The 23,731-nt window shown below is 34.7% G+C and overlaps 5 protein-coding genes across 5 annotated transcripts; 2 read left to right on the top strand and 3 right to left on the bottom strand.

Annotated features, from left to right (window-relative positions):
• Positions 1–707: 707 nt before the first annotated feature.
• LOC133321940 (vacuolar protein sorting-associated protein 53 homolog) lies at positions 708–6,860 on the bottom strand. The gene is made up of 4 exons (XM_061531015.1): positions 5,491–6,860; positions 5,257–5,429; positions 1,749–2,004; positions 708–1,675 (listed from the first exon to the last, which is right to left on the bottom strand). The coding sequence occupies exons 1-4, from the start codon at positions 6,837–6,839 to the stop codon at positions 712–714; spliced, it is 2,742 nt and encodes a 913-aa protein (XP_061386999.1). The 5' UTR covers positions 6,840–6,860; the 3' UTR covers positions 708–711.
• A 1,348-nt stretch (positions 6,861–8,208) lies between these two features.
• Positions 8,209–8,868, top strand: LOC133322037 (probable DNA replication complex GINS protein PSF2). The gene is made up of 2 exons (XM_061531108.1): positions 8,209–8,453; positions 8,514–8,868. Exons 1-2 carry the CDS (start codon positions 8,209–8,211, stop codon positions 8,866–8,868), a joined length of 600 nt encoding a protein of 199 aa, XP_061387092.1.
• Positions 8,869–10,352: 1,484 nt separating this feature from the next.
• Positions 10,353–11,718, bottom strand: LOC133321929 (sorting nexin-21). Its single transcript, XM_061531004.1, has 3 exons — positions 11,574–11,718; positions 10,580–11,276; positions 10,353–10,514 (listed from the first exon to the last, which is right to left on the bottom strand). The coding sequence occupies exons 1-3, from the start codon at positions 11,698–11,700 to the stop codon at positions 10,379–10,381; spliced, it is 960 nt and encodes a 319-aa protein (XP_061386988.1). The 5' UTR covers positions 11,701–11,718; the 3' UTR covers positions 10,353–10,378.
• Positions 11,719–16,560: 4,842 nt separating this feature from the next.
• On the top strand, positions 16,561–17,459 carry LOC133321919 (WASH complex subunit 3). The gene is made up of 4 exons (XM_061530992.1): positions 16,561–16,605; positions 16,688–16,852; positions 16,916–17,232; positions 17,354–17,459. Exons 1-4 carry the CDS (start codon positions 16,561–16,563, stop codon positions 17,397–17,399), a joined length of 573 nt encoding a protein of 190 aa, XP_061386976.1. The 3' UTR covers positions 17,400–17,459.
• Positions 17,460–19,720: 2,261 nt separating this feature from the next.
• On the bottom strand, positions 19,721–20,966 carry LOC133321962 (large ribosomal subunit protein eL42). Its single transcript, XM_061531036.1, has 3 exons — positions 20,833–20,966; positions 20,337–20,510; positions 19,721–20,009 (listed from the first exon to the last, which is right to left on the bottom strand). Exons 1-3 carry the CDS (start codon positions 20,833–20,835, stop codon positions 19,872–19,874), a joined length of 315 nt encoding a protein of 104 aa, XP_061387020.1. The 5' UTR covers positions 20,836–20,966; the 3' UTR covers positions 19,721–19,871.
• Positions 20,967–23,731: the final 2,765 nt, after the last annotated feature.

The following is a 23,731-nucleotide window of genomic DNA, read 5'->3' as shown; positions in this document are numbered from 1 at the left end:
TAGGACTAGACTTATTAGGAAACTTTATATGAAAAATTAAGCTTTTTCGATGAGCAACTCTAAATTTACTCCGAATTAGGTCTATAACCAGTTTTTGATGAAACCCATGTTTAATTTGGTCAATGTGTATACAATTTATTATCTATAAGATTACAGTTATAAAATGAACAATGAATGAATGAATTACTGGCTATTAATTTTTATATCCATTAAATACAGTACCGGCTGCAATATATCACTGTTTTATAGAATTAAAATGTGAAGAAGAATACAGCAATGAAATCTACAAACTTAAATCATTCCCACGATAGAGGGGTCTACGATACGACCCGAGTCTTACTCGGCCAACGTCTGTCACCTGAACCCATTGTGTAAAAGCAATAAGACTGCTACAACAACAACAGACCTTAATTAAAGAAAGGAGGACGGAAACCAATTCCAGCTTAGCGGCTAATTTTCCTAAAAAAAATTTCCAACGGGAAACCTCATTACCAGAAATATAAAATGACACCTTATTGCTTATACATTTATATATAATAATTTATGTTATTTCTTTATTCGCATTGCACAATGTAAACAAAATATGAAAAAATGTATAATTTAAACTAAAAAAATATTAATACAAAAATGTCTTAAAACATAATAATATAATGGAATGTTGCATGGTCAGGATACCAGGAAAAAGAAAACAAAGAAAGAAAAAAATCTAAATTATGGCAATCTTTTCTTTAACAGATTTTCTAATTTTCGTATACGACTACGATCACCACCAGCAGCCTGTGATGTACCATCCGATGACTTTTCAGCACTACTACCGCCGCCAGTGAAGCTGCCCACACTGAAAATAAAAGCTCTTTTCGGTGTTGATGTAGAACCAATGGCAGATGTTGAGGCTGATGGACCACTTGTTGAAACATTATTTTCTGTTGATGTTGCATCGGCTATTAAATTATCTGTTGTGACATCCTCGTTAACAGAATTGGTTGCAGCAGCTGGTGGTATATCCGCTGCATTTCCATCAGTTTCGGAATTTTCATTTAGACCAGCAAATGCCGCAGCTGAGGCGGTACGCTTAAACAGATCTATAAGCTGTAATTGATCTACCCGTTTTACCGCTTTCATATCTAGAATTTTCTGATATTCTGCAATGGTTATGTCGGGCAGTAATTTCAACACCTGTTGTGTAAAATGTGCTGGTGGTTGTACTGGTGTCATTACCACCTTGATGATCATCTCAGCACGTGTCATATCTTTAACTACAACTTTTGTATAGGATGTTGGTGCTTTACGATTAACACTCGATCCAATCGATGGTAAATCCAATAAAGCTGTCTTCAAACTATGTGTATCCAGTAGTAATTGTTCACATCCCAAGACGTTGTTTGAACCATCGGATAATGTCAGCTTACATTTGTACAAGACATTTATGAATTTCGGTATAAAAACATTTACAAATTTATGACAGAATTGGGTGAAGTATTTCCGTGAGGTTGCCAAATTGTCACGCAGAATGGGTACGGTTTGTTTGAAATTTGCACATATGCTGGTAATGAAAGCACTTTGATCACCGACATTGTTAATACTTTGCCATTGCACCTTGGCCATAGCCTGCAGTGAGGGTTCGCAGCCAGCTTCTAGATCTTGTACCAAAAGTTGTATACAATTGGAGATTATGCTGTGGGTGTTGGGGGAATGGAAATAAAATTTCAAATTATACAAATTATCATTTTTAGGAGACATTTACATACCGATGAAAGACATCCCTTTCCTCAGACATATCCACTTTGCTGGCATAGGCAGTGGCTACTTTTTCTTTTAGTTTTTCCTCCAGTTGTTGCACCGTTTCCAAACAGTATTCGGCGGTGGTCAATACACAACATATGCGTATTAAATCGTCACGTGAAAATCGTTGAGCATCACCTTCCTTTAGGAAATTATGTATAACTTGGCCAGCAGCGGTCGATAGATTTTGCATATCTCTTGTCAGTAGAGACATACTTTTGCCTGTTTAATAGTTTATTTTATAAATTAATTAAATAAATATCACTTTTTTTTAATGGATGTGCGTGCAGTGCCAAGGTTATGAGTAATGGATTTTTATTAACACAAAATTTTTCACAATTCAACACAAAACACCAAAAACGAATATTAAACACAGAACTTAAAAGTGTAAAAAAAATTAAAAGAAATAGTATTTACAAATAAAACACAGGCGTAAGGTATTGAATTCAAGCGATAGGTGATATAAGTGTTAATAATGAGCCTTATTATAATTTGTTAAGTGCATGCCAAAATTGTGATAGATTAAACAAATGAACTTGAAATGAACACAACACCATAAAATTTGTACAAAAACTTTTTACAGATTTTTTTTTCAGATCACAAACCCAATAAAAGTAAACAATAATTAACATGTATAACAAAAAGTGATAGTAAACAAGTAACATGTGAGACCTTAGCACAACATCCTTGGGTGGGAACCTTTGCACAACTTCAGCCTACCATTGGCCAAAAATAATATCAAGTGAAAAAGTGTTAAGTTCGGCCGGGCCAAACGTTGTTTACCCTCCACTATTGGTACACAGAAAGGTACTTGAAATTAATATATGGAGAACAAACCAAAAAGTGGACATATACCGATAATTCTATAAACCGGTTTGTATAAACCATTATGTACACCAAATACAAATTTTAGCAATTTTTAATGAAAACCCCTAAGCGTGGACTGATACTAATAACGCATAGTAGAATATACAATCATCAAACTACTGCAATTTAGATTACAAAATTAGATTACATAGTGTAGGAATTAACGAATATTTGGGTTTATAATTATATGAGGGCTATGCCTAATTAATGACCGACATATGTAAATTTCGAACCCAATATTTTTGTTTTGTGTCTCAATCCTTTCCTTCAGTAGGTATAATTATATGGGGAAGATGCCTAAATGCTGGCCGATATATTTCATACTATCAGGTTCGAGTTTTTTTTTTTTATCGCGATTTCCTTAGAAATCGGAATAATTACAACCGATGGCTAAATCGTCTTAGAATTCCACAATTTGTAGGGTAAAACTGATTATGTCGAGCAGGCATTTTTACCCATATAAATTTTGATAAAAAAATGACCTATATTTATAATTTTTAGTGGATACATTTGGTACCCAATAAGAACCCATTATACCAAATTTCAGCGAATTCAATTGAAAAACGCTATCCATAACCCCAAAAATACCGTAAATTGGGGGTACCCTTTTATGGGGGCTACCCGAAAAAATGGACCTATATTTATAATTTTTAATAGAGAAATTTGGTACCCAATAAGAACCCATTGTACCAAATTTCAGCAAATTCGGTTGAAAAACTCGCTCAAGAACCCAAAAATACCGAAAATTGGGGGTGCCCTTATATGGGGACTACACGAAAAAATGGACCTATATTTATAATTTTTGGTAGAGAAATGTTGTTACCAATAATAACACAAAATACCAAATTACAGCGAATTCGGTTGAAAAACTCTCTCAAGAACCCAAAAATTCCGAAAATTGGGGGTACCGTTATATGGGAGCTATGCCTAAAATTTTGGCTATATATCTCAATTCGTTTAGACGCTAGAGTGATTACAACAGACGGACATTCGTCAGAGAATTTTACCCTGATCAAGAATATACATACTTTATAGGGTCGGAAATGATTATTTTGATGTGTTAAAACGGAAAAACAAAATTAATATACCCTCCATACTATGGTGGAGGGTATATTTATTACAATTTGTAATAGGAATTTTAACCACTCAATAAGATCCGAAAATATTCAAATTGGAGGCAATTTGGTTGTAAAATCCATGTAATTTTCCCAATGTTCGGGCCATAATTGCGGCTTCTGGAGCGACCAGAAAAATGGACAAAAATTAAGTATTTGGTCCATTTCATCCCCTAAATATTAACCGATCTTTACCAAAAAAAAAAACAATAGAGGTCTTCATTGACCAGAACCAAACCTACATGCAAAATTTCGTGAAGATTGATCCATAACTGTGGCCTGTATCGTGTTAAAAGATTATAATGGACCGACAGACGGACACACATGTCTAGATCGACTCAGCTAGCCGAGATATGACGATCGGTATACTTAAAGGTGGGTCTGGGACCAATATTTCGCGGGGTTACAAACTCTTGGGGCTGCATAAAGCTATAACACCGTGACAACATAGTTGTATAGGGTATTAAAATATACTTAATGTATCTCTTTAATAACTTTTTTTACAAAATCCAATCCTTGAAAAAATATTTTTTAAAAAGTTCGGCTTTTATCACAAATCCTTAACAATATTTTGTAATCAAAATTAATACACTAATCCCCTGGAAAATAAAGCTGACTACCAAGGTTGATAACCTCTGAATGATATTTCTTATTAGTAATATTAGTTGGGAGGCATTTAGCGGGTATACCAATAAAAGATTCAAGGAGCTAATAACATTGCGTTGGACCTACGACCCATGTATATAAGTCACGGATGGTGTAATTAATGATAAGGGTAATGTATATGTGTGTGGAATTATGTGGTACATCGTAAAGGGTTTAGCTGATTACATCAATTCCATAATTCATGGAATATAGGTATTTAATGTTTACTGGGTATGTTAAATTCCAAAAGCACTGGTAGTTCTTAGAAACTTGCCTTTTACTTATAAAAGAAGAAGGTATATAAAGATGAGTATGACGTAATAAACATTAATACAAAAAACTGAAAAATATATAAATACATACTTCATAATTTCTTAGCATTGTGGATAGGTGTAACAAAATTCTGTAGAATATTTCAAGCTGTATACTCGTATGTGTAATATAAATTATGTTAGCGATTCAATACTAATTATGGATTGCAATTTAATATAATTAGAATATGTCTTATAATAGCATCATATGAGTTTTGTATATATCAAAATCGTTCATGCGTAAATGTGAAAGATATATTTAAAAGAGCAATAATGTTTCCAAATATTAGAACCGATATTTTGAGATTCACCATTAGATGGATTTTGTTAAAAAAGTCCATTAATTAAAATATGTGTACAGGCAAATATTTACAAAAAAGATGAATACTAACAGTCGCATACAAAAATAATGAACATATAATAAAAATGGTAACAAACAATTTCCCAAGTAATATTTATGTATGAAAAGTGCAATGCAATATTAACATATGAAATGAAAAAAATACCAAATCAAAAAAAAACAAAGATGTACTTACCAATAGATGTCGATGAACTTAATAATTTTGGTATGCTAAATTCTAAAACTTTACTGGCATATTCACGTAAATATTTCTTAAAAACCATGGCCAATTCATACATGGGTTGTTCATTACTCAATTGATTACACTGGACCATGCACTTTTTATAGAAGACGAAGAGATCAGCAGAGCTACAAGAAAAAAATACAAATTAATAATAATTCCACAACAAAAAGGATAATTCAACCTTACCTTGGATATACCGTTGTCTTAGCCTCAGCAATTTTCAAGGGCTCCTTGACTTGTTCCACAAATTTCTCAATAAGTTCCGATAAATTTCTATCAATACTACGTATATAGATGTCCAAATGTGCTTTAAAACAGCTACCGATTTGATCATGGAATACAACTAAATTAGGATTTATGATGACATCTCCTGAAGATGTATCTGAATTTGTTGCTGATGTCGCTGTGCTTAATTTCTCTGTGACATTCGGATTTATGCCCAAGGTTATGCCAGTAAATCTTTTCGATAGTAATTGCTCAAAGGCTTGTGTCTTATTGATGGCAAACAGCAACAGACGTACATCAATTTCATTTGTTCTTTTAGCCATAATCTGTGATAGCTGATCACGTGTAAGACGACAAAATTCCACGGTTATTCTTTCCGATACCTCCCAGTCGAGGGGAAATACAGAGCCAAATTTATCCTCAAAATCCAGCAGATGTCGTTTAAGCCAGGCATAACGTTTATCAATTTTATCCAACCATGCAATATCTTGATTTTCATGGAACAGATGTAAATACTCTTCCAGTTGTTGGGCAATAAACCATTTCAGCAACTCCTTTTTAACTTTAGGATCCAGAACGGAAACAACTTTGCAGGCATCGGCCAATTGATTTAAACTCAAGCGGGGTTGATTGGAGGAGTTACCACCACTGTGCGATTTTGTGGTGGGCGAGAATGCCTCCTTGAAGTCCTCAGAGATTTGTTGGGCCAATGTGACCTGTATACGATCAACACTTTGTGATAGGGTCTTGATTTCTTCAATATCCGAATATTGTTGGAAGTGTTGATTGACCTCCGTAATGGCTTGCAGTGGATTTAGAATTTCGCCATACAATCGTTTTTCAATTAACTTTTCCAAACTTTCAATACCACCCACCAGCATATGTAAATGGTTAAGGGTTGTTATGGCCGATGTCAGATTTCGTTTGGCACAATCCAATTGCTTGATATCTCGGGTAATTTCTTTAACCATTTCTTCAGTCTTCTCCGCTCGTGTCTTAACATCGATTATGTGTTCGTAAAGTGAGGAAATAACTTTTTGGGCTTCATACAAAGCCATTTGGCCATCTTGGCCGGTGTTCGTCTGACCCCTAACCACAGAACGGATATTATCATCAATCAACGAGACTTCGTATTGCATACGCTGAATGGTATCATCAATTGTCGCCAAGGATTGTTCATTTGGAAATAGTTGATTAATGTAGTCCACACAATTGAAATCCGGTGCATCCATAGGGTCATCTGATTTTAGAACTTTATCAATGACCTGTTTTACTTCCTTGGAAAAATGTATTTTATTGTCACTTTCCATTGCACCTTTGGAAGCCGCTTCCAAAGGCAACTCAGTAGCACTCATTTTTCACAATTTTCGCAAAGTTTTTCACAATAAAAATTAGTTTTTCTTCGAATGATTAAAAAATTTTCGCGTCGCGTCTGGTAAGAAAAAAATTACAACTACAAACGTCACCAATGGCGCAATTAATCAGCTGTTTTTGTTTTGTTCCGTTAGGCGTATGTTAGTAATGATTAAATTATGGCGTATAACGTATAATGTTGAGACGGCGTATGAATATTAGCGCGAAAAGGGAAGAATTGTGGATGATAGTGGAAAAACTTTTCAATATTTCTGGGTTTACAGATGCAACTTTGGTAAGCAGAGTTGCCTAGTTCTTAGAAGAGAGAGGTATAAAAAGTGACAAGGGAGGAGAAATTCAAAAGATAATCGTAGAGTGCAGCAGCAGAGTTGCTTAAAAAAGTTGCATGTGTAAACCCAGACTAAAGGAAAAATCGAAAATTTAGTTTCCGTACTCAAAACTGGTAAAATTTTTCAAAGAAAAACCACTTCGAATTGGCCTTGGGAGCATGGTAAAATAACAAGAGTTAGTTTAGGTTCCATAGTTGAAAAGAAGCTTGGAGACGGAGGAAATTGAGTACCCACTAGTCCCTGTCGTCTGAAGGCCAGAACTGGACAGTGACACAGGAGATAATCAAATGTCTCCGTCTCCTCCTCGTCGGAGTCTCTTCCACACAGTCTGCGGTAATCAGTAATATCAAGGTCCCATATACTGGAAAATGGCCCTGATATTACAATGACCAATAATGACTATAATTTCAGCTTTGCTTAGGTTCAACAATGAGTTGGTTCTCTTGGTTGTCAAAGTAGGACAGATAGATCTTGACATATCGCAAAGTTCACTGACTCGTTCCTCGAAGAACGCCTCAAATTTCCAAAAAAAAAAAATATAATAGATCGGTGATTTGATTGAACAATCGATTGCTAGATCTGTAGATTGAGATTCTCGTCTAGCTAATTCCTCTGCTTTTTCGTTGCCCATGATGTCACGGTGTCCTGGTATCCAACGCAGCCGATAGCTGTAAGTGAGTGTTTCCAAAACTGCTTAACCCTTTAAATATTCTTTAAAAGCCGCTTGACTGAAAACTGATAATGTTTACTCCCCTACAGTTGCTATCCAGCTTGTAGGTAAGTAAATCCTTTGTTGTAATTTCTTTGTAAATATTCATTGAAAACTGATAATGTGTACTCCCCTTTAATGTATGTAAATCGAATTTCTTTGTAAATCGATTAGGCGAGTTATCGGCTATTTTGGCGCCGACAGTTTGTTTATTTTTTGCTGCTTGCAGATTGGAGCTTTCAGCCAAAGAACATAAAAATAATAAAAATGGATCCTTGTGTTATAGAATTTATTGGAGAAAAATCCATTATTGGTGTTATTCCAAATTTCTCTTTCGATCCACTGCATCTTATATCCGGTAGTGTGGGTCCCTTTCGTGCCGGTATGCCAGTGCATGTTCCACTCTGGTTGGGCATACATTTGAGGAAACAACAAAAATGTCGTATAGTACCACCAGAATGGATGGATATGGATCTGCTGGAGGAGATAAAAGAAGAAGAAAAACGGTCCAAGTAATAACAATAGGAAATTATACTATAAATCAATTTCATCCTGATTTAAATTGTTTTCAGATTCTTTACCAAAATGCCAAGTGAACATTATATGGTTGAAGCCCAATTGATTATGAGCACGGCACCCGACGATGTACCACGGTGTGAAGAAATACGCACTGTCATCAAAGATATATTCGATATACGTGAATCCAAATTGCGTACCTCCATTGATGCCTTCATTCGTGGTGAGGGTACCTATGCTAAACTGGATAATTTAACATTATTGGAAATGCATAGTGTACGACCGATATTGCCGCATTCATTGGATCATATTGCTCGATATCAACGCACAGCTGTTGCTACACAGCGGGATACATCAATGTTGGGCCTCAATTCCAGTACAATGAATTCTAGTTCATTTTTAACACAATAATAATTAAGGAGAGAAAATTTCTATATAATTTAGTGAGTAGTAGTTGTAAGATTTTGAATTGCTTATAAGCTAGGGAATTTTAAATATTTTAATATCAGTGTTAGCTGTTCTTTGAGATATGTAGAAGTAGAATTTGTTATTAATTATAGTTCGATCTTCCAAAACATTTTTTCGATAATTTGTTGCATTGGGTCCATTTAACGTTAAAAAATTAAAATTGAAAAAGAAATTAATGTTCAGACAGGAATGTGATTTGTTTTAAAGTTCGTTCCTTACTATGTTGGCTTCAGTTCATATTTTAATAAAGAAAATATTATAATCATTAATAATTTTTGAAATTTATAAAAGAGTAATCGTTCTGTTCTGAAGCGTTGAGGTTTTCTAATGGATAATTTGTTATAGTTCAAGAAACTTTTCTATAACGTTCATATAAATGTACAGCCCCAGTTATTAGGCGTTTCAGCTTCTTGACTTTTTTTACAATTTTTAAATACACATTTTTCATGTATCCTCAATGAAATTTCCCCAACGGAAGTAGATGTAATGTAACATTCCAAACTAGTGCAGATTCATCTCTCGCCCGAAGCAAAATACCTCGACACAAACCTGGACTGTCATCTACGGTGGAACAGGAAAGCTGAGGAAAGGGCTTAGAGAGGCCAGATTGCACTCTATACATGCAAGAATTCCATGGGGAAATGTTGGGTGCTAAAACCATCGACTATACACTAGTTTATAACACGGTGGTAAGGCCCATCCTTTCCTATGGTTCTCTTGTTTGGTGGCATTGCTTGCGCTATAAGTCGACATCCAGCAAAGTAGACAAAGAGCAGCCTCGATTCTTATAACTATAGCCGCGAGGAGCACTCACATGCAGCTTTGCACGCAATGCTTAACGTAAGACCTCTGGGTCTTAGCATTAAGCGTAAGGCTGCATAAACAAAATCTTTGGCGAAATTTTGCTTACAGGCTTGAATGTATCCTGAACGAACAAAGGTATCACATTGGATCAACGTGTAAAACTAAGTGACTGTATATCACCAGTTCTGAGATTTTACGATGTAGATGTCGTTATCCCCAGTAGGTCTGGCTTTTTATACAGACGGGTCTTCCAAAGAAAAACTTGTTATCCATATATTAATAAAGGAAAAAAACCCAAATTAGTTTCAATTTACCTTGTACATATTTTTATGCAACTAGTTATGTACTACTCTCATTTTTTATTATTACAAACAAATAATACAAAAATAAACGTTACAATGTTAGTATTCCATACCATGGTGTCATGATGTGAACAGCGGCTAAATGTGTTACATATAAACCTCATCTAAATTCTAAATACTAATAATTACTATATAAATATATTTGTATGTGTTAGTTGTTGTATAAATATTTTCAAAAAAATTGCAAATATTTTCTGGTTAAATTGCACTTAATTTCAATTAATTTTAAACTTACAAACTATGAGTTACACATTGACAGACAGACATTCCGACAGAGTTAATAAATATTAAATAGTTTCCGAACGTGGATCTAATTTATGTATAGCCTGCATTAATGTTGGATTATTGTTAATACTGATGCCCTTACGTGACATATTAGTTAAACGATCTGTGATGGGTTTTTGATCACGACCCTTTTGCCACCTAAAATTAAACATTAAAGAAAAGGAAGTTAATTTTATAAATTTCGAATAATTGATTATACTTACCACAAATGTGCACAGGTATGCAGTAGCGGAATATACAATGGCAGCAAATCTATATCACACAGTGTCTCATAACGATTTAGGGCCAATGCCGACCATTTCTCTGCCGATGGATGTGGCACCGGTGAATTGGTACAAGCTGCCACCAAACGGCACAATATCAACAGTACCGGTTTCGAACGATCCATAAATATTTTATTCAACAGCATAAAGGTATTCTCCAACAACGGAATACAGGCATCATTACGTTCATCTAATAACTGACACGCTTTCGTTAATTCGATATTTTGTAGAAAATCCAAAAATATTGAACTTGATCTCAGTGTAGAATTTTGTGCTATATGCATGAGAAGATCTTCAAAAGCTTTGCCCCGTTCGGCAATTAGCGATGCCGAAAAGTTACCCATTAGCACTTTATTTGGAAAATCAATATTGGACATTTGCTGTGGGTAATCACGTTTCAGATTTTGATACATATCACGAAAATCGGTGTAACGTCTATCAATTGTTGCCGGTTGGGGATCGATGGCGGTGCGTGTATCCTGTCGCACTGTTAGCTGATAGATGACATAACGTTTCACTTTTAAGTCTTCACCATCTGGTGGCATAATACGTGCCGAGAGGATTTCAAATTGCAAAACTGGAGTATTATCTGCGGGAAGTGTTTGGGGTAAATAATGTGGAGGACGTTCCCAGAGATCTGTAGAAATAACAAAATTATGTTATTTTTGTGTATATTAAAAGAGTAATAAGGATAAGAATATATGCTGGTATATTTTGTGGCTTTAGAAGACTTATATGAGATCTGTTATCTATAGAAGGCTTATATAAAGTATTTTGTACATAGAAGTTCTATATAGGATCTATCTATAAAATGTCTCTAAAAGCTCTTCGGTTTATAAAAGTGTCATTTTATAAATATCAGACCTATTTCAGATGTATTATATAAGCTTTTTAATTGCCAAATTGCCGAGTTTCTTTGAATTATCTAACTTACCTTTTTGTGGCGTTTTAGCTTCGGCGTCTTGTATGGTCAGTGTACCAACTTCTATACTATCCGGACTATCCAAGTCCTCTGGATTATCTGGTACATCTATAGATGAAATCATTGTTCTACGAGCCATTGCTGCACGCACTGTAAACAAAAATAAATATAGCATTTAAGTAAAGGTTGGAAAATTCATCTTAGTTCTTTAGCATATGGACACTTCGAAGGGGCGTTTTATGGGGTTTGCGAGGGCAGTTCTTTACGACATTTAAGTGCTGACATTGTGCCAGTTAAAGTTATCCTGCATAGCCGTATTAATTTTGCGGTAATGTCAAACGAAGACATGACTTTAAACACCTCTGAGTGCATTGGGCTGTCGAATGCGGGTTTTATAGTCGACGAATACGAGGGCAGTTCGGAATGTTCTTAGCCTACCACAAAAAACCAGGTATAAACAGAAAAAAGTTCAGTGTTTTATAAACTTCCATCTCTGTTATGAAGACATGTTAATTTTTTTCGATCTGGCAGCTCCTTCATATAGCAACAGGTGTTCAAAAAAGACGCATCGGCAATTTTTTTCAATTAAAACATGCATTTTTTATTTTTCCATTGTAAAAAAATGCGGATGCATCTTTTTGAACAGCCGTTTCTATATGGAGGAATTGCCAGATCGAAACATAATTTAACAAAATGCAAATTTGCAAAATGTTGAGCCATCAATTTGCTCGGCCAGCGCTGTACTCCTCTGGTCATTACCTAGTACAGTCATTACCACAACTCATGGTGGGCATTGAAATTCCCTAGTACCAGGCGGTTATTACCTTCCAAAAAGCGGACTGATATCCGATAATACAGGTGGTGTATAGCTATTCATCGGCAGTATATTAACATTTAGCATCTCTACCATCGGCAGATGCACACTTGACTGACTACATTCAATGGGTATGGGTCACTAGGTTCTAGCTCAAGCAAGATAGGTCTGGTGTAATAAGAATGCAAGTTATATACACCGCTTCTGGTGCAGTAAATTTATCGTCGGCCAGCTTAGTTTCCTGGATCGCATCGACCATTATTCTCCTTCGATTCATAAACTCCATAATATCGCTGATCTTGAACTGTTGTTGTGAACTGCAAGAACGATGCATTCTCTAGGCGCGAAACAGCAATATGCGGTGTTAGGTGCTGCGTGTTTTACCGGTGCGGATACTGCTGTGCTGTATCGTATTCCAACGAAGATTCGAATGACAAAACGGACGACGACTCCTGAGGCGTGCTAGCGCAGCTTGAAGCGACGTAACTCCTTTCGCAGTCCATAGCAACCTCAAAAATATACCTATTCTCTACATCCATTGCTTTGTTTAGGGGCTTATCTCGGATTTTTCTGAATTTTTTGCCACAGGTAGGTCTCGTCTATCTGATCACAAAGATATATGACTTTCATGGGGAAGTCCATAATTTCTGAGATATGGTCCTCTGAAGTTCCGAAATTACTATGCCCATAACTTCATTATTTATGGATCGATGAAGGTAATATTTGTATTTGGTATTTGTAAAGCGTACACATTATATTTTCCCTTATATTCGTCTTAATAAAAAATTATCAAAATATTTAAGACTTCGGCCATAATCGGTCCTTAAATGTCGAAGTTATGAGCATATGAATTCCGGAAATTCAGATGTCCATATCTCGGGAAATATGGATTTCCCCCATGAATATCATATTTTCGTGATCAGGGAGACAAAATCTACCTGTGGTAAAATTTTCAGAAAAATCGGAGATGAGCCCCTAAACTCAACTTAAGACCTTGTTTCAACACATCATTAAATATTTATTATTAATTTTTTTTTATATTCTACTTTTAATATCCTAAAAAGACGATATATGTATGCAGCATGATGTCATTTAAAGTAGATCAACAAAAAACTTTTGCCATGAGCACAATTAAAAATTTTCAAATTAAAATTTTTTAAATACTTTTTTGTGGCAATAATAAAAAATAACACCAAAAATTTCACTTTAGATTCCCCAGAAACTTCAACGGAAATTATAACACAATAACTTCATTCAAAATCTTTAATAACACTTCCTCCTTATGTTGTTGTACTTCCCCATATCCCCCCAAACACACACATACACAATGAATGGGCACCTTTGTTCAATATTGATGGTCTCATTATCATTTATCACAAATTACCTTACATTAATATAAAAAAATAAAATAAACCAAATCCAAAAGACAATGAAATCCCACACCCACCGAAGACGACACTACGAATTGCTGGAATAAACTGAAGTGACTAATCTTGCACACACAAAACAAAACACAAAATTGCAATGGCACGCAATATGTAATTTACACTTCACATTCAATAACAACCTCACTGTTCGTTTCCTTCACACATAAATATGCTTTGTTTTACAAAACAAAAAATATTTACTTTTATTCTTTATTTAAGTGGGTCATACGAGTAGTAAGAAAGTCTAACTTACTTATGATGATGGTTGTAAAGATGAGCGAAACGACTTATATATAACAACAACAAAATATTTACTAATACTTTATTTAATTCATGTACTGTAGTAATTGCACACAAATCTGTGTCTCGAAAGAGAAATTTACTCAATGAGAAAACAGCTGTTTTTACAATAAACAGAAAAAAATAAAAACGAAATACCAATACACATACCAATTAACATTGAATGACGTATGACATGCAGTATACGCCGAAGTGCGTTTGGACGTTTTCTTATTGGATAAAAGGTTCTTTATACTATGTGATTTTTCTGCTTTCGTGTTAGATGGTAAATTACGGTTTATTGTGTAGAAAACCGATGCCGGGTTTTCTGGAACGGGTTAATAATAAAATGTTGTTGTGTAGCTACAAAATACATGATATGGGTTATCGATAGCCTGGTTCTGTTTCCTGTATCTCCCAAATTTAAGAATATATTGCAACTTGAATGAGTTGTGCCCATAGTGAATTCGGCGATAAATGAGTCGGTTTAGCTGGTTTGGTCTTCGAATTTCTGTCAGCTACCCGGGAATCTGAGGGAATAGGCAGCTCTATGAAGCGGCTATTGGTAAACTCCCTGAAAGTCCTGATTTATATTAGGCGAGTTTACTTGCGGCAATTTTTATCGCTCTTTTTTGAACTTGCTTCATGCGTCTATACAAGGCAATTCGGTTTCAAAAATATATATTTTTTTACATTTTGTGACAATGTTCTGATTGTTATTTCAAATTACTGACACTACAAACAAAATACACAAAACGAATTGCCAGAAAATTGTCGGTACGGGCAATTTTTTTCAATTTCTATTCCCCTTGCCCCTCTCTCCCGCAAACAAAGACTTGCCGCAAGTAAACTCGCCCGATCTAAATTGAGACAAACCAAGGCAATCAGTTTTCCCATGATTCAGGAAAGTTGGGTGCTTAGAGGTTATGAAGTCGGGAGGCCTGTTGACGGAGACGACGATAGGAAAGTGATCTGAGCCGAGTGAAATTACGGGTTGCCAAGTTATGCCATTTATCAGAGCCGGTGCCATAACGGTGATGACTGGCGATCTCCTCTTATCCTCGTGGGGGCATCCTCATTAACCGTGCAAAATGTTGGACAAAATGGTGTAATAAGAATGCACCTTCCCCACCTCCGCTTTTGGTATGATCCTTCCGCACAACGTTGTATGCTACAGTTCTGGGTCAGCTTAGTTTCTTGCATCGCACTGACCATTATTCTCCTTAGAATCATAAACTCCACAATATCGCTGATCTTGAACTGTTGTTGTGAACTGCAAGAACGATGCATGCTCTAGGCGCGGAACAGCAATATGCGGTGTTAGGTGCTGAGTGTTTTGCTGTTGCGGAGACTGTGGGGGTGTCTCTTATACCGACGACGACTACTCCTGAGACGTGCTAGTACAGCATGAACCGACATAACTCCTTTCGCAGTACTCCAGGATCTGGTTCAGTCCAGAGCAGCCTCGAAAAAGCACCTTTTCTCACCGAGATGGTCCTATGGTGCTAAGGGCCGAAGCAAGCCACTCTTATGACAATAATGACGCACACGAACATGTATTGGCTTAACTCTATTTTGGTAAAAGCGATCAAGATTTTTCCCAATGCTAGGTATTTTTTTGCTCTAATTATGAGGATATATTGGTTTCTTGGGCACATACTCGGTTATTTGACCCGGGTACGGGTACCCGGTTATACCCGGATCCCATTAATGGGTATAATTTTAATTTATAAAAATACCTTCCCATTGAGTGGTGATATGAAGGGGTTATCTCTAAGGCCCATATTTTTTGATCCACAACAGATACAACCACATATCGCAGCATTTTGGCTGCGTCGGGGTTGGTGACTATAATGGACCCAAATTCGAATTTTAGGGAGTTTTATAGCAAAAACGGGATCCGAAACCCAGTTTTTTGACTAAGCGATCTGTGATAAACTCTTTAATGGAAAAGTATTTCCATAAGCTTTAAAACGAAACATATTTTGTATTAATCGGATCCGTAAAACCGGGTATAACCGGATACCGTAATTAGGGTAAAAATATCTACTTCTGAAAAAAAAAAATTCAGAAGAAATCAGATAGTTTTTACTATACTAGAGTTGTTCCCATGTTTTTTTTTGTGGTGGCAGCAGCTGGTCGTTGACCACCTCTGAGTCAATGGGATTGTAATAAAATGTGTTAAAGTTTGCTGTAGGTGAGAAATCCGCTCCTCAAAAACAATGTATTGTATGCTGCGTATCGTACGCTTTGCCTTCATGTGTAACAACGTTATATAGTGCGCGTATAACACAAGGCGTTGTTACAACAGCTTCACAGCTGTTAGATCGACTTTGTTTACAATTTGCAATGTTGAAGATAATAAAAAAATTGTAAAAAATTGTATAAAGAATTAAGTGATTTTTAAAAAATATTGCTACTTTATTTGGGCATTTTAGAATTTGTGAAATTAAAAAAGTACAGCTAAACCCCCTAAAATATGGATGCATCCGAATTGCTAACCCAAAATGTAGATAAGACTCAGGTACATTACAAATCACCCAACAAAATGCATTATTCAATACAAAAATGAAATTAACAACAACAATTATTGTAATTTTCAATAGCTACCACCTTTACATCAGAAACGTATACTGGCCTTTGTCAATCATTTTCTGATCAGTTCCTGTAGTTTCCTCAATGAATTTTCACTGCAATGTGAAACGAAGTTTATTGAACTGGAGAGGAAACTTCAAAAGGTTGAGGCGGCCTTGACCATACTGGAGGCAAAGGTATGTGTAGTGGCTTTGATAAATATTTTAAAATAATATTCAATAAAATTTCCTTAATTACAGTTAGCTTCGATTCCGGATGTAGAAAATAAAGAAACAGCAACGCCCAATAGTGAAAAGACTGCAGCAGTGGAACAAAACAACAATAATAATAACAACAACGATGTTAGTAATAAGACTGAGCCTGGAAATAACAAGGCACCGGCAGAACAAGAAGAAGATGTAGCAGAACAACCAGCTGCAACACCAACTCCTCAAGGTATTCCAGCATCGGAACATAGCTTGTATAAGAAATTCTTTAAAATGTTACAAGTTGGTGTACCCTTGCCGGCGGTACAATTGAAAATGCAATCCGAAGGTCTTGATGCAAATATTCTAAGGTAATGTAGAAAGAAAGGAATTTATTAATGCATGGCTGTTTTGATTTAGATTTGGATGTTCAGTTCACAATTAGTTTACTAATTCGTTTCACTAATTTCAACATATTTTTATATTTTACAGCAATCCTCAAACACTTTTACCTGCAGAATCAACCGATGAAAGTTGATACCGTAGTAGGAACGTATGAAATTATCCAAATACTTTTACTGTGATTATAAATGATCGTTCGTCTAATAGAAACGATAAGAGCAAACAATTTGATGCCATGGCATGGTATTGTTTTTTTTACAATGAAAGATTTTAAAACTCATGTTTTATAAATAGAATACAAAAAATGTGTAAAATAAACAATTCGAAAATTTGATTTATCTTTTCATTCATTATTATTATTTTTTTTATCGCAGCAGCCCAGTAACTCGAATTCTAAATATGTGAAATAATTTTAAATGGGTCTGCCCCTCGAAGTATCTATATATAAAGCTTAAAACAATTAAAAATACAATACGTACCGAGAGATAGATGAATAACGTAATTCAAATACAAATTTCAAAAGTGGCACGGGGTCAATTTTATGATACCCTTCACCACCTTGGGTACATACAAGGGATGTGTACAATGTAGACAATGTCCTGTAGATAGAACAGACAGAGCATTTTTAGAGCTCCATTAAAATGGAATCAGACGAAAATAAATTTAGACATTTGAGCTAATATAAAACAACCCGTACACATACCATTCTGAAATCTATGAGAAGTAGCGTTTGAATGAAATTAGACAAAATTATGTATGGAAGCTTGATTTATTAAAAAAAATAAAAAACACTTCGCATACATCAATCTGGCCATAATTCAGTACGCTGTGCAAAAATTTGTCTCAATCGGACAACTATTGAAAGTTTTGTGCACCATTCACATAAAATCGGATAAAACTGTATATGGGAGCTATGTATATCTAAATCTGAACCGATTTCAACAAAACTTCACGAAAGTCAACCTCTAGTTATTTGAGTACGCTGTGCAAAAATCGGACAAATATTTCAACCAAACTTTGCATACACCAATCTGGACCTAATTCAGTAGGCTGGGCAAAATTTTGTTTCAATCGGACAAATATTTGGGAGTTTGGTGCCCAATTCACATAAAATCGGACGAAAGAGCTATATCTAAATCTGAACCGATTACAACAAAATTTCGCATACATCAATTTGGGCCTAATTCAGTAGGCTGTGCAAAATGTTGTCTCAATCGGACAAATATTGGGAGTTTGGTTCACCATTTACATAAAATCGGACGAAATTATATATGGGCGGTATGTCTAAATCTGAACCGATTTTCACGAAACTTAGCACACACCATTCTAAAGTCAGTTCAGTACGCTATGCCAAATTTCGTGCAAATCGGAGGCTTTATGGGGATTTTGATTTACCATTTACATAAAATCGGACGAAAATATATACGGGAGCTATATACAAATCTGAAGCGATTTTCCCGAAACTTAGCATACATCATTCTAAACTCAGTTCAGTACGCAATACCAAATTTCGTGCAAATCGAAAGATATATGGGGACTTTTATGCACCATTTACATAAAATCGGACGAAAATATATATGGGAGCTGTATCTAAATTTGAACCGATTTTCACGAATCTTAGCACACATTATTCTATACTCAGTTCAGTACGCTATGTCAAATTTCGTGCAAATCGAAAGCTATATGGGGACTTTGATTTACCATTTACATAAAGTTGGACGAAAATATATATGGAAGCTATATATCTAAATCTGCACCGATTTTAACAAAACTTTGCATACACCAATCTGGACCTAATTCAGAAGGCTGGGCAAAATTTTGTCTCAATCGGACCAACCTTGGCATTTTGGTGCACCATTTACATAAAATCGGACTAAAATGTATATGGTAGCTATATCTAAATCTGAATAGATTAAAAAAAAATCTGGGCCTAATTCAGTAGTTTGTGCAAAATTCGGTCTCAAGCGACAAATATTGGGTGTTTGGTGCACCATTTACATAAAATCGGACGAAACTATATATGGGAGCTATATTTAAGTCTGAATCAATTTTCTCCAATTTCAATTGGGTTCGTCCATGGGCCAAATAAGTGGCATGTGACAAATTTCATTCAAAGATGATCATAAATGCGACCTGCACTTTGCTCACAAAAAAACCTGGATGGACGGACAGACAGATGGACATGCATAAATCGACTCAAAAAGCGATTCCATGCATTTCAGTTTTGTATCCAAAAATATGTAATATCTATTACATGGGTTTATCTCTCGAATGTTTATATAAAACTTTATTTGAATTTACCTTTTAAGGTAACATACTCCGACTTGTCCTCCTTATACCTCCAGCTGATATACATTGTAATGCAATCCATTAAAACGAATTCCAATTTATGGACATATAAACAAACAACTGTTAATTTTTTTTCATCTCCAAAAACACTCTTTTTTGATTAGAGTGTTTTCAAAATTCATGGTTTTTTTATTTTGTTTTTTTAAACAAAAATTACAAAAAATGTAATTTTGTACAACTTAAAAAATGTACACACACGAAGTAAAAAAACAACGTCGTCGTCTTCAGGCATTACGAACCGGCTGGTGGGGCGAATAATTTAGAATTGAATCATTTGACCCTTGCGTTTCTTGTCACCACCCAATTCGAAATGTTTGCAACGCTTCAATGGGGACTGTTTGCGGTATTTGCATTCAGTGCATTCCATACGCAAGACAATCTTTTTGGTAGTTTTAGCCTAAAACGAAGAGAGAAAATATGTCATTAGTATTGTATTGAAAAATGATTTACAATAAAAAATTATAAAAAAAATAAACAATTGTCCATATCTTCAGGTGAGAGATGCCGATATATATTCCATACAGCATCCCATTAACGAAACCCTACAAATATGGCAAACCAAAAAATGGTTCATTAATATGGCATATATTTATCCCACCAAAATGCCTAGTTAATAATTTAACAACAGCAAACTGGTTCTACGAATATGCCGAGTGCCTTCATACTGGACACAGGACTTCTGTTCCTTTAATGTCATATTCAACAAAAAATTTTACAAACTTACCTTCTTCCTGAAGATGGGCTTAGTTTGACCACCAAAACCTTGTTGTTTTCTGTCGTAACGACGTCTACCTTGGGCACCCTTACGCTCCTTGGACTTCTTGTACTGGGTGACTTTGTGCAATTTGTGGCACTTGCACTTCTTGCAGAAGGTGCGACGTTGTTTTGGTACGTTTACCTAAAAATAGCACAAAAACATTTATCGGTCAGTATATGGAACTCCAATTACACCACAGAACACTTTGAAATTCAATCATAAAAAATCAAAACATTTTTTATCCACTCGAGTATCTTCTTGTTAGAGCACTATTTTATTTTTCTAATTTCACCGCTTTTATTTACTTTGCTTCATATTTTCACATAAAATATTTTCTCAATTCTTTTTAGGGCCATTTATTTTAAATCACTTAATTGGCATTTTCTGAATTAGGGAAGGCTTTTGCTTTGATGTTTTTTGATTTTTTACATTAAATTTCATAAAAAAACTTTTCGGCACATACCATCTTGACGAATTTCAGTTGTCAAAGAAAGAAACGAAAAGAAAGAGAAGGGAAATAACGGATACGCCATCTGTGTCAACATCTGTCAAATATAGTGTTATGCTCATGCAACACAGCCCCAATGCACATGGTTGTATTTTGTGAAGTGGTCATGTCAAAGAATAACAGTCGTGGCAATCAAATTAATGGCTTTTATTATTTTTAGCTGTCTTAATTCAAAAATTACAATTCAATTGCAATTTGTTATGGATACAGAGGAAACAAATCAATAAATAGTACAATAATACAGTGTGGTAAATGTTGACGTGAAAGAAAGAGCAACTTTAAAATAAATATACGCTGTTGTTGTTATATATATTTGACATTTTAGAACATGCAAATTCTGAAATCTAAAGGTATATGTAAAGCATTAGCCATGGTACAATTATTCATGAATTACAATTTGTTTCATATTTGGTATTTTCCAGAACCAGCAAGAATGTATAATTTTTTACTAATATAACTATTTTTCCTTTATGATATCGACAAAAATCGTAAAAAATTTTACATTCTTGCAGTACCGGAACTTTCCAATTGTGGCTTGTTATGCCAAGGTGTAGAAAATGTGTGGCTGTGTTTGTGACGTTTTGAAAAATATAGAAAAATATTTTCTAAAACATGTTAGTTTTAAGAAGGTAAGAAGGACTTTCTTGATTTGCAAATGAATCAATATCTAAATCATATTCCCTACCATGGCATAATTATACAAGGTAGTCTCATGCAGTCATATGTTTCCATTTTTTTCATAAATTTCCCTTTGAAAAAAAAGCTGAAAAAGCTGAATACTATAGCTTTCAAAATTTAAATGAAAATATCTACCTTCGAATGTACGCATGTGACAAAAATTGCTAAATAATTTATATTTCTAAATATTTTGAAGTTCCCTGCCACTAAAACTTAAAAAAATAAGTAGTAACAACCATGGTTGAATCTTGAGAGCAATGTTAGCTTTAGAAAATATGCCAATCGACATACATAAAATTTAATGGAATTTCTTTTCAAATTATAGATTAGTAGCAAGGGTTGCCATCATCAGATTCTCAAATGAAACTACCTTCTGTAATTATCCCATGGTTTAAAGCATTAACATATATTTAAAATCTTCCGCGATAACGTTTTGTACCCACCAGGAACCTCAAATATGAAATCATAGTGACTTCGGTTCGAAAATGCACCTAGTAGTACGTTTATATTTAACCGGATTTCGTTAACCCAGTGGATTTCAATTATCAATACCTTTACATGTATGTCAAATAAATCCACATAAAGTAGGTCAACCCGGTAAAAAGTTTTTTAGGATCATAAAACTACCTTTAAAGGGTCAGGATCATAAATTGATTTTGACAGTTTTCAAAGTCAAATATAAAATATAAAGGCGCGTTAAAACTATACCTTCTAAATCGACTCGATGTGCAAATCGTTATATCAAAACCTAGCTGTTTAGAATAGTATAAAAAAGGTGACCAGATTTTGGAAACTAATATAGATGACATCAAGGAAAATTGAACAATTTAATAGAAAATACATGACATCGCGAATAAAATAAAAAAATGCTTGCATTCAAATGGTCTGTTCCAGTAGTTTTTTAATAATAAATCTAGTAAAAGGAAAAATGTCAAAATCTATCACAGAGTAGAAAATAATACGAAAAGTTTTGGAACGAAAAACTAGTAAGACTGTCAAAATTAGACGTCAATACTTCAAACTCAACGCAATAGTCAATCAGAAGATGACACTCTTAGACTACGTTTAGTGTTCTCTTAAATTTGGTTGAAAATTTTACTAGTTTTATTTTTTCAGGAACGGGTTTCTAGTAAAAAGTTGCAAAACTTGCAAAAATAATACATTCTTGCGGGTTCTGGAACGAAACATAAGTCTATTAATAATTTGTATTTTCTTTCCTTTTTGTAGGCCAAAAGTGTGAAAATGGCAACACCCATTATATGGGAAATATACAAAATCCTAATGGCGTTTTTACACGATAAGTATTTTACATATGTGGTGTCACTTATTTCATCCATATGTATTTCCTTACGTGTGTCAAAATTAGCAGCAGGAACCTCAAATAAGAAATTATAGTGACTTTTATTTTTTGTGTTCAAATCGGCATATTTATTTTACATATGACATAACCTATAAACAAAAAACACTTTTATTTTTTCTTAAATCAACATTATTTTTTTATTAAACACCTACAAACGAAATTATAATTGTTGCCTTTTCATCCTTTTCTTTGACTTGCAATTGAAATATTTTTTTCAACAATGTGTTTCATTCAAACAGCTGATTTCCTTATGTTTCACATAGGAAAATAGAGCGCGTCCTAGTCGAAAAAAACATATGTAATTGCATATCGTTTTGACACATTGAAATTTCCGTATGTTTCACATGACGAGTTCGAGTTGCATATGTAAATAAAGTGACAGAACATATGTAAAATACATATCGTGTAAAAACACCATAAGTAGACGTGTTCTGCCAATTTTCATCGAATTAGGTTGTAGTGTAAAGTACGGGTTTACCGATATAGTGGGGACCAATCAAATTCGTTCGTTGTAGACCTCCCTTTTCCTTTCCCTTTTTTGGCAATACTTTAGCTGCTTCTCTTTTCCTCCGATGAACCTGAGATTTCTTGTGAAGGTTGACATCGTTAGCTATAATATAATTTTTGAGCAAGTTTAGCATAGTTTAGTATTTTGGATATTTATAGCATGTTCGTTATAACCGAACTAAAATAAATGAAACCTGAAAGATGGGACCGAATAAATAGTTCGTTATAAAAAAGTTCGCTACAGAGTAAAGATTTGTATGAAAAATATGTCTTAAAACTACGGGACCAAGGAATGTGGGAGCAGTGCCA

The sequence above is a fragment of the Musca vetustissima genome, unplaced genomic scaffold, assembly GCF_032173495.1.
Source record: "Musca vetustissima isolate MV318-11 ecotype Yass unplaced genomic scaffold, APGP_CSIRO_Mvet_v1 utg75428, whole genome shotgun sequence".
NCBI lineage: Eukaryota > Metazoa > Arthropoda > Insecta > Diptera > Muscidae > Musca > Musca vetustissima.
This window is presented reverse-complemented; position numbering and strand designations above follow the sequence as displayed.

Excerpts from the sequence above, each read along its gene's own strand:
- LOC133321962 (XM_061531036.1), bottom strand. Across the intron at positions 20,010-20,336 it reads AGCCCATCTTCAGGAAGAAG|GCTAAAACTACCAAAAAGAT; the intron begins GTAAGTTTGTAA and ends TCTTCGTTTTAG.
- LOC133321929 (XM_061531004.1), bottom strand. The coding sequence starts at position 11,700 with ATGGCTCGTAGAACAATGATTTCATCTATAGATGTACCAGATAATCCA. Across the intron at positions 11,277-11,573 it reads AGCTAAAACGCCACAAAAAG|ATCTCTGGGAACGTCCTCCA; the intron begins GTAAGTTAGATA and ends TTATTTCTACAG. Across the intron at positions 10,515-10,579 it reads CATACCTGTGCACATTTGTG|GTGGCAAAAGGGTCGTGATC; the intron begins GTAAGTATAATC and ends GTTTAATTTTAG.
- LOC133321919 (XM_061530992.1), top strand. The coding sequence starts at position 16,561 with ATGGATGCATCCGAATTGCTAACCCAAAATGTAGATAAGACTCAG. Across the intron at positions 16,606-16,687 it reads AAAATGTAGATAAGACTCAG|CTACCACCTTTACATCAGAA; the intron begins GTACATTACAAA and ends AATTTTCAATAG. Across the intron at positions 16,853-16,915 it reads TGACCATACTGGAGGCAAAG|TTAGCTTCGATTCCGGATGT; the intron begins GTATGTGTAGTG and ends CCTTAATTACAG.
- LOC133321940 (XM_061531015.1), bottom strand. The coding sequence starts at position 6,839 with ATGGAAAGTGACAATAAAATACATTTTTCCAAGGAAGTAAAACAGGTC. Across the intron at positions 2,005-5,256 it reads AAGTTCATCGACATCTATTG|GCAAAAGTATGTCTCTACTG; the intron begins GTAAGTACATCT and ends ACTATTAAACAG. Across the intron at positions 1,676-1,748 it reads GAAAGGGATGTCTTTCATCG|CATAATCTCCAATTGTATAC; the intron begins GTATGTAAATGT and ends CAACACCCACAG.
- LOC133322037 (XM_061531108.1), top strand. The coding sequence starts at position 8,209 with ATGGATCCTTGTGTTATAGAATTTATTGGAGAAAAATCCATTATTGGT. Across the intron at positions 8,454-8,513 it reads GAAGAAGAAAAACGGTCCAA|ATTCTTTACCAAAATGCCAA; the intron begins GTAATAACAATA and ends AATTGTTTTCAG.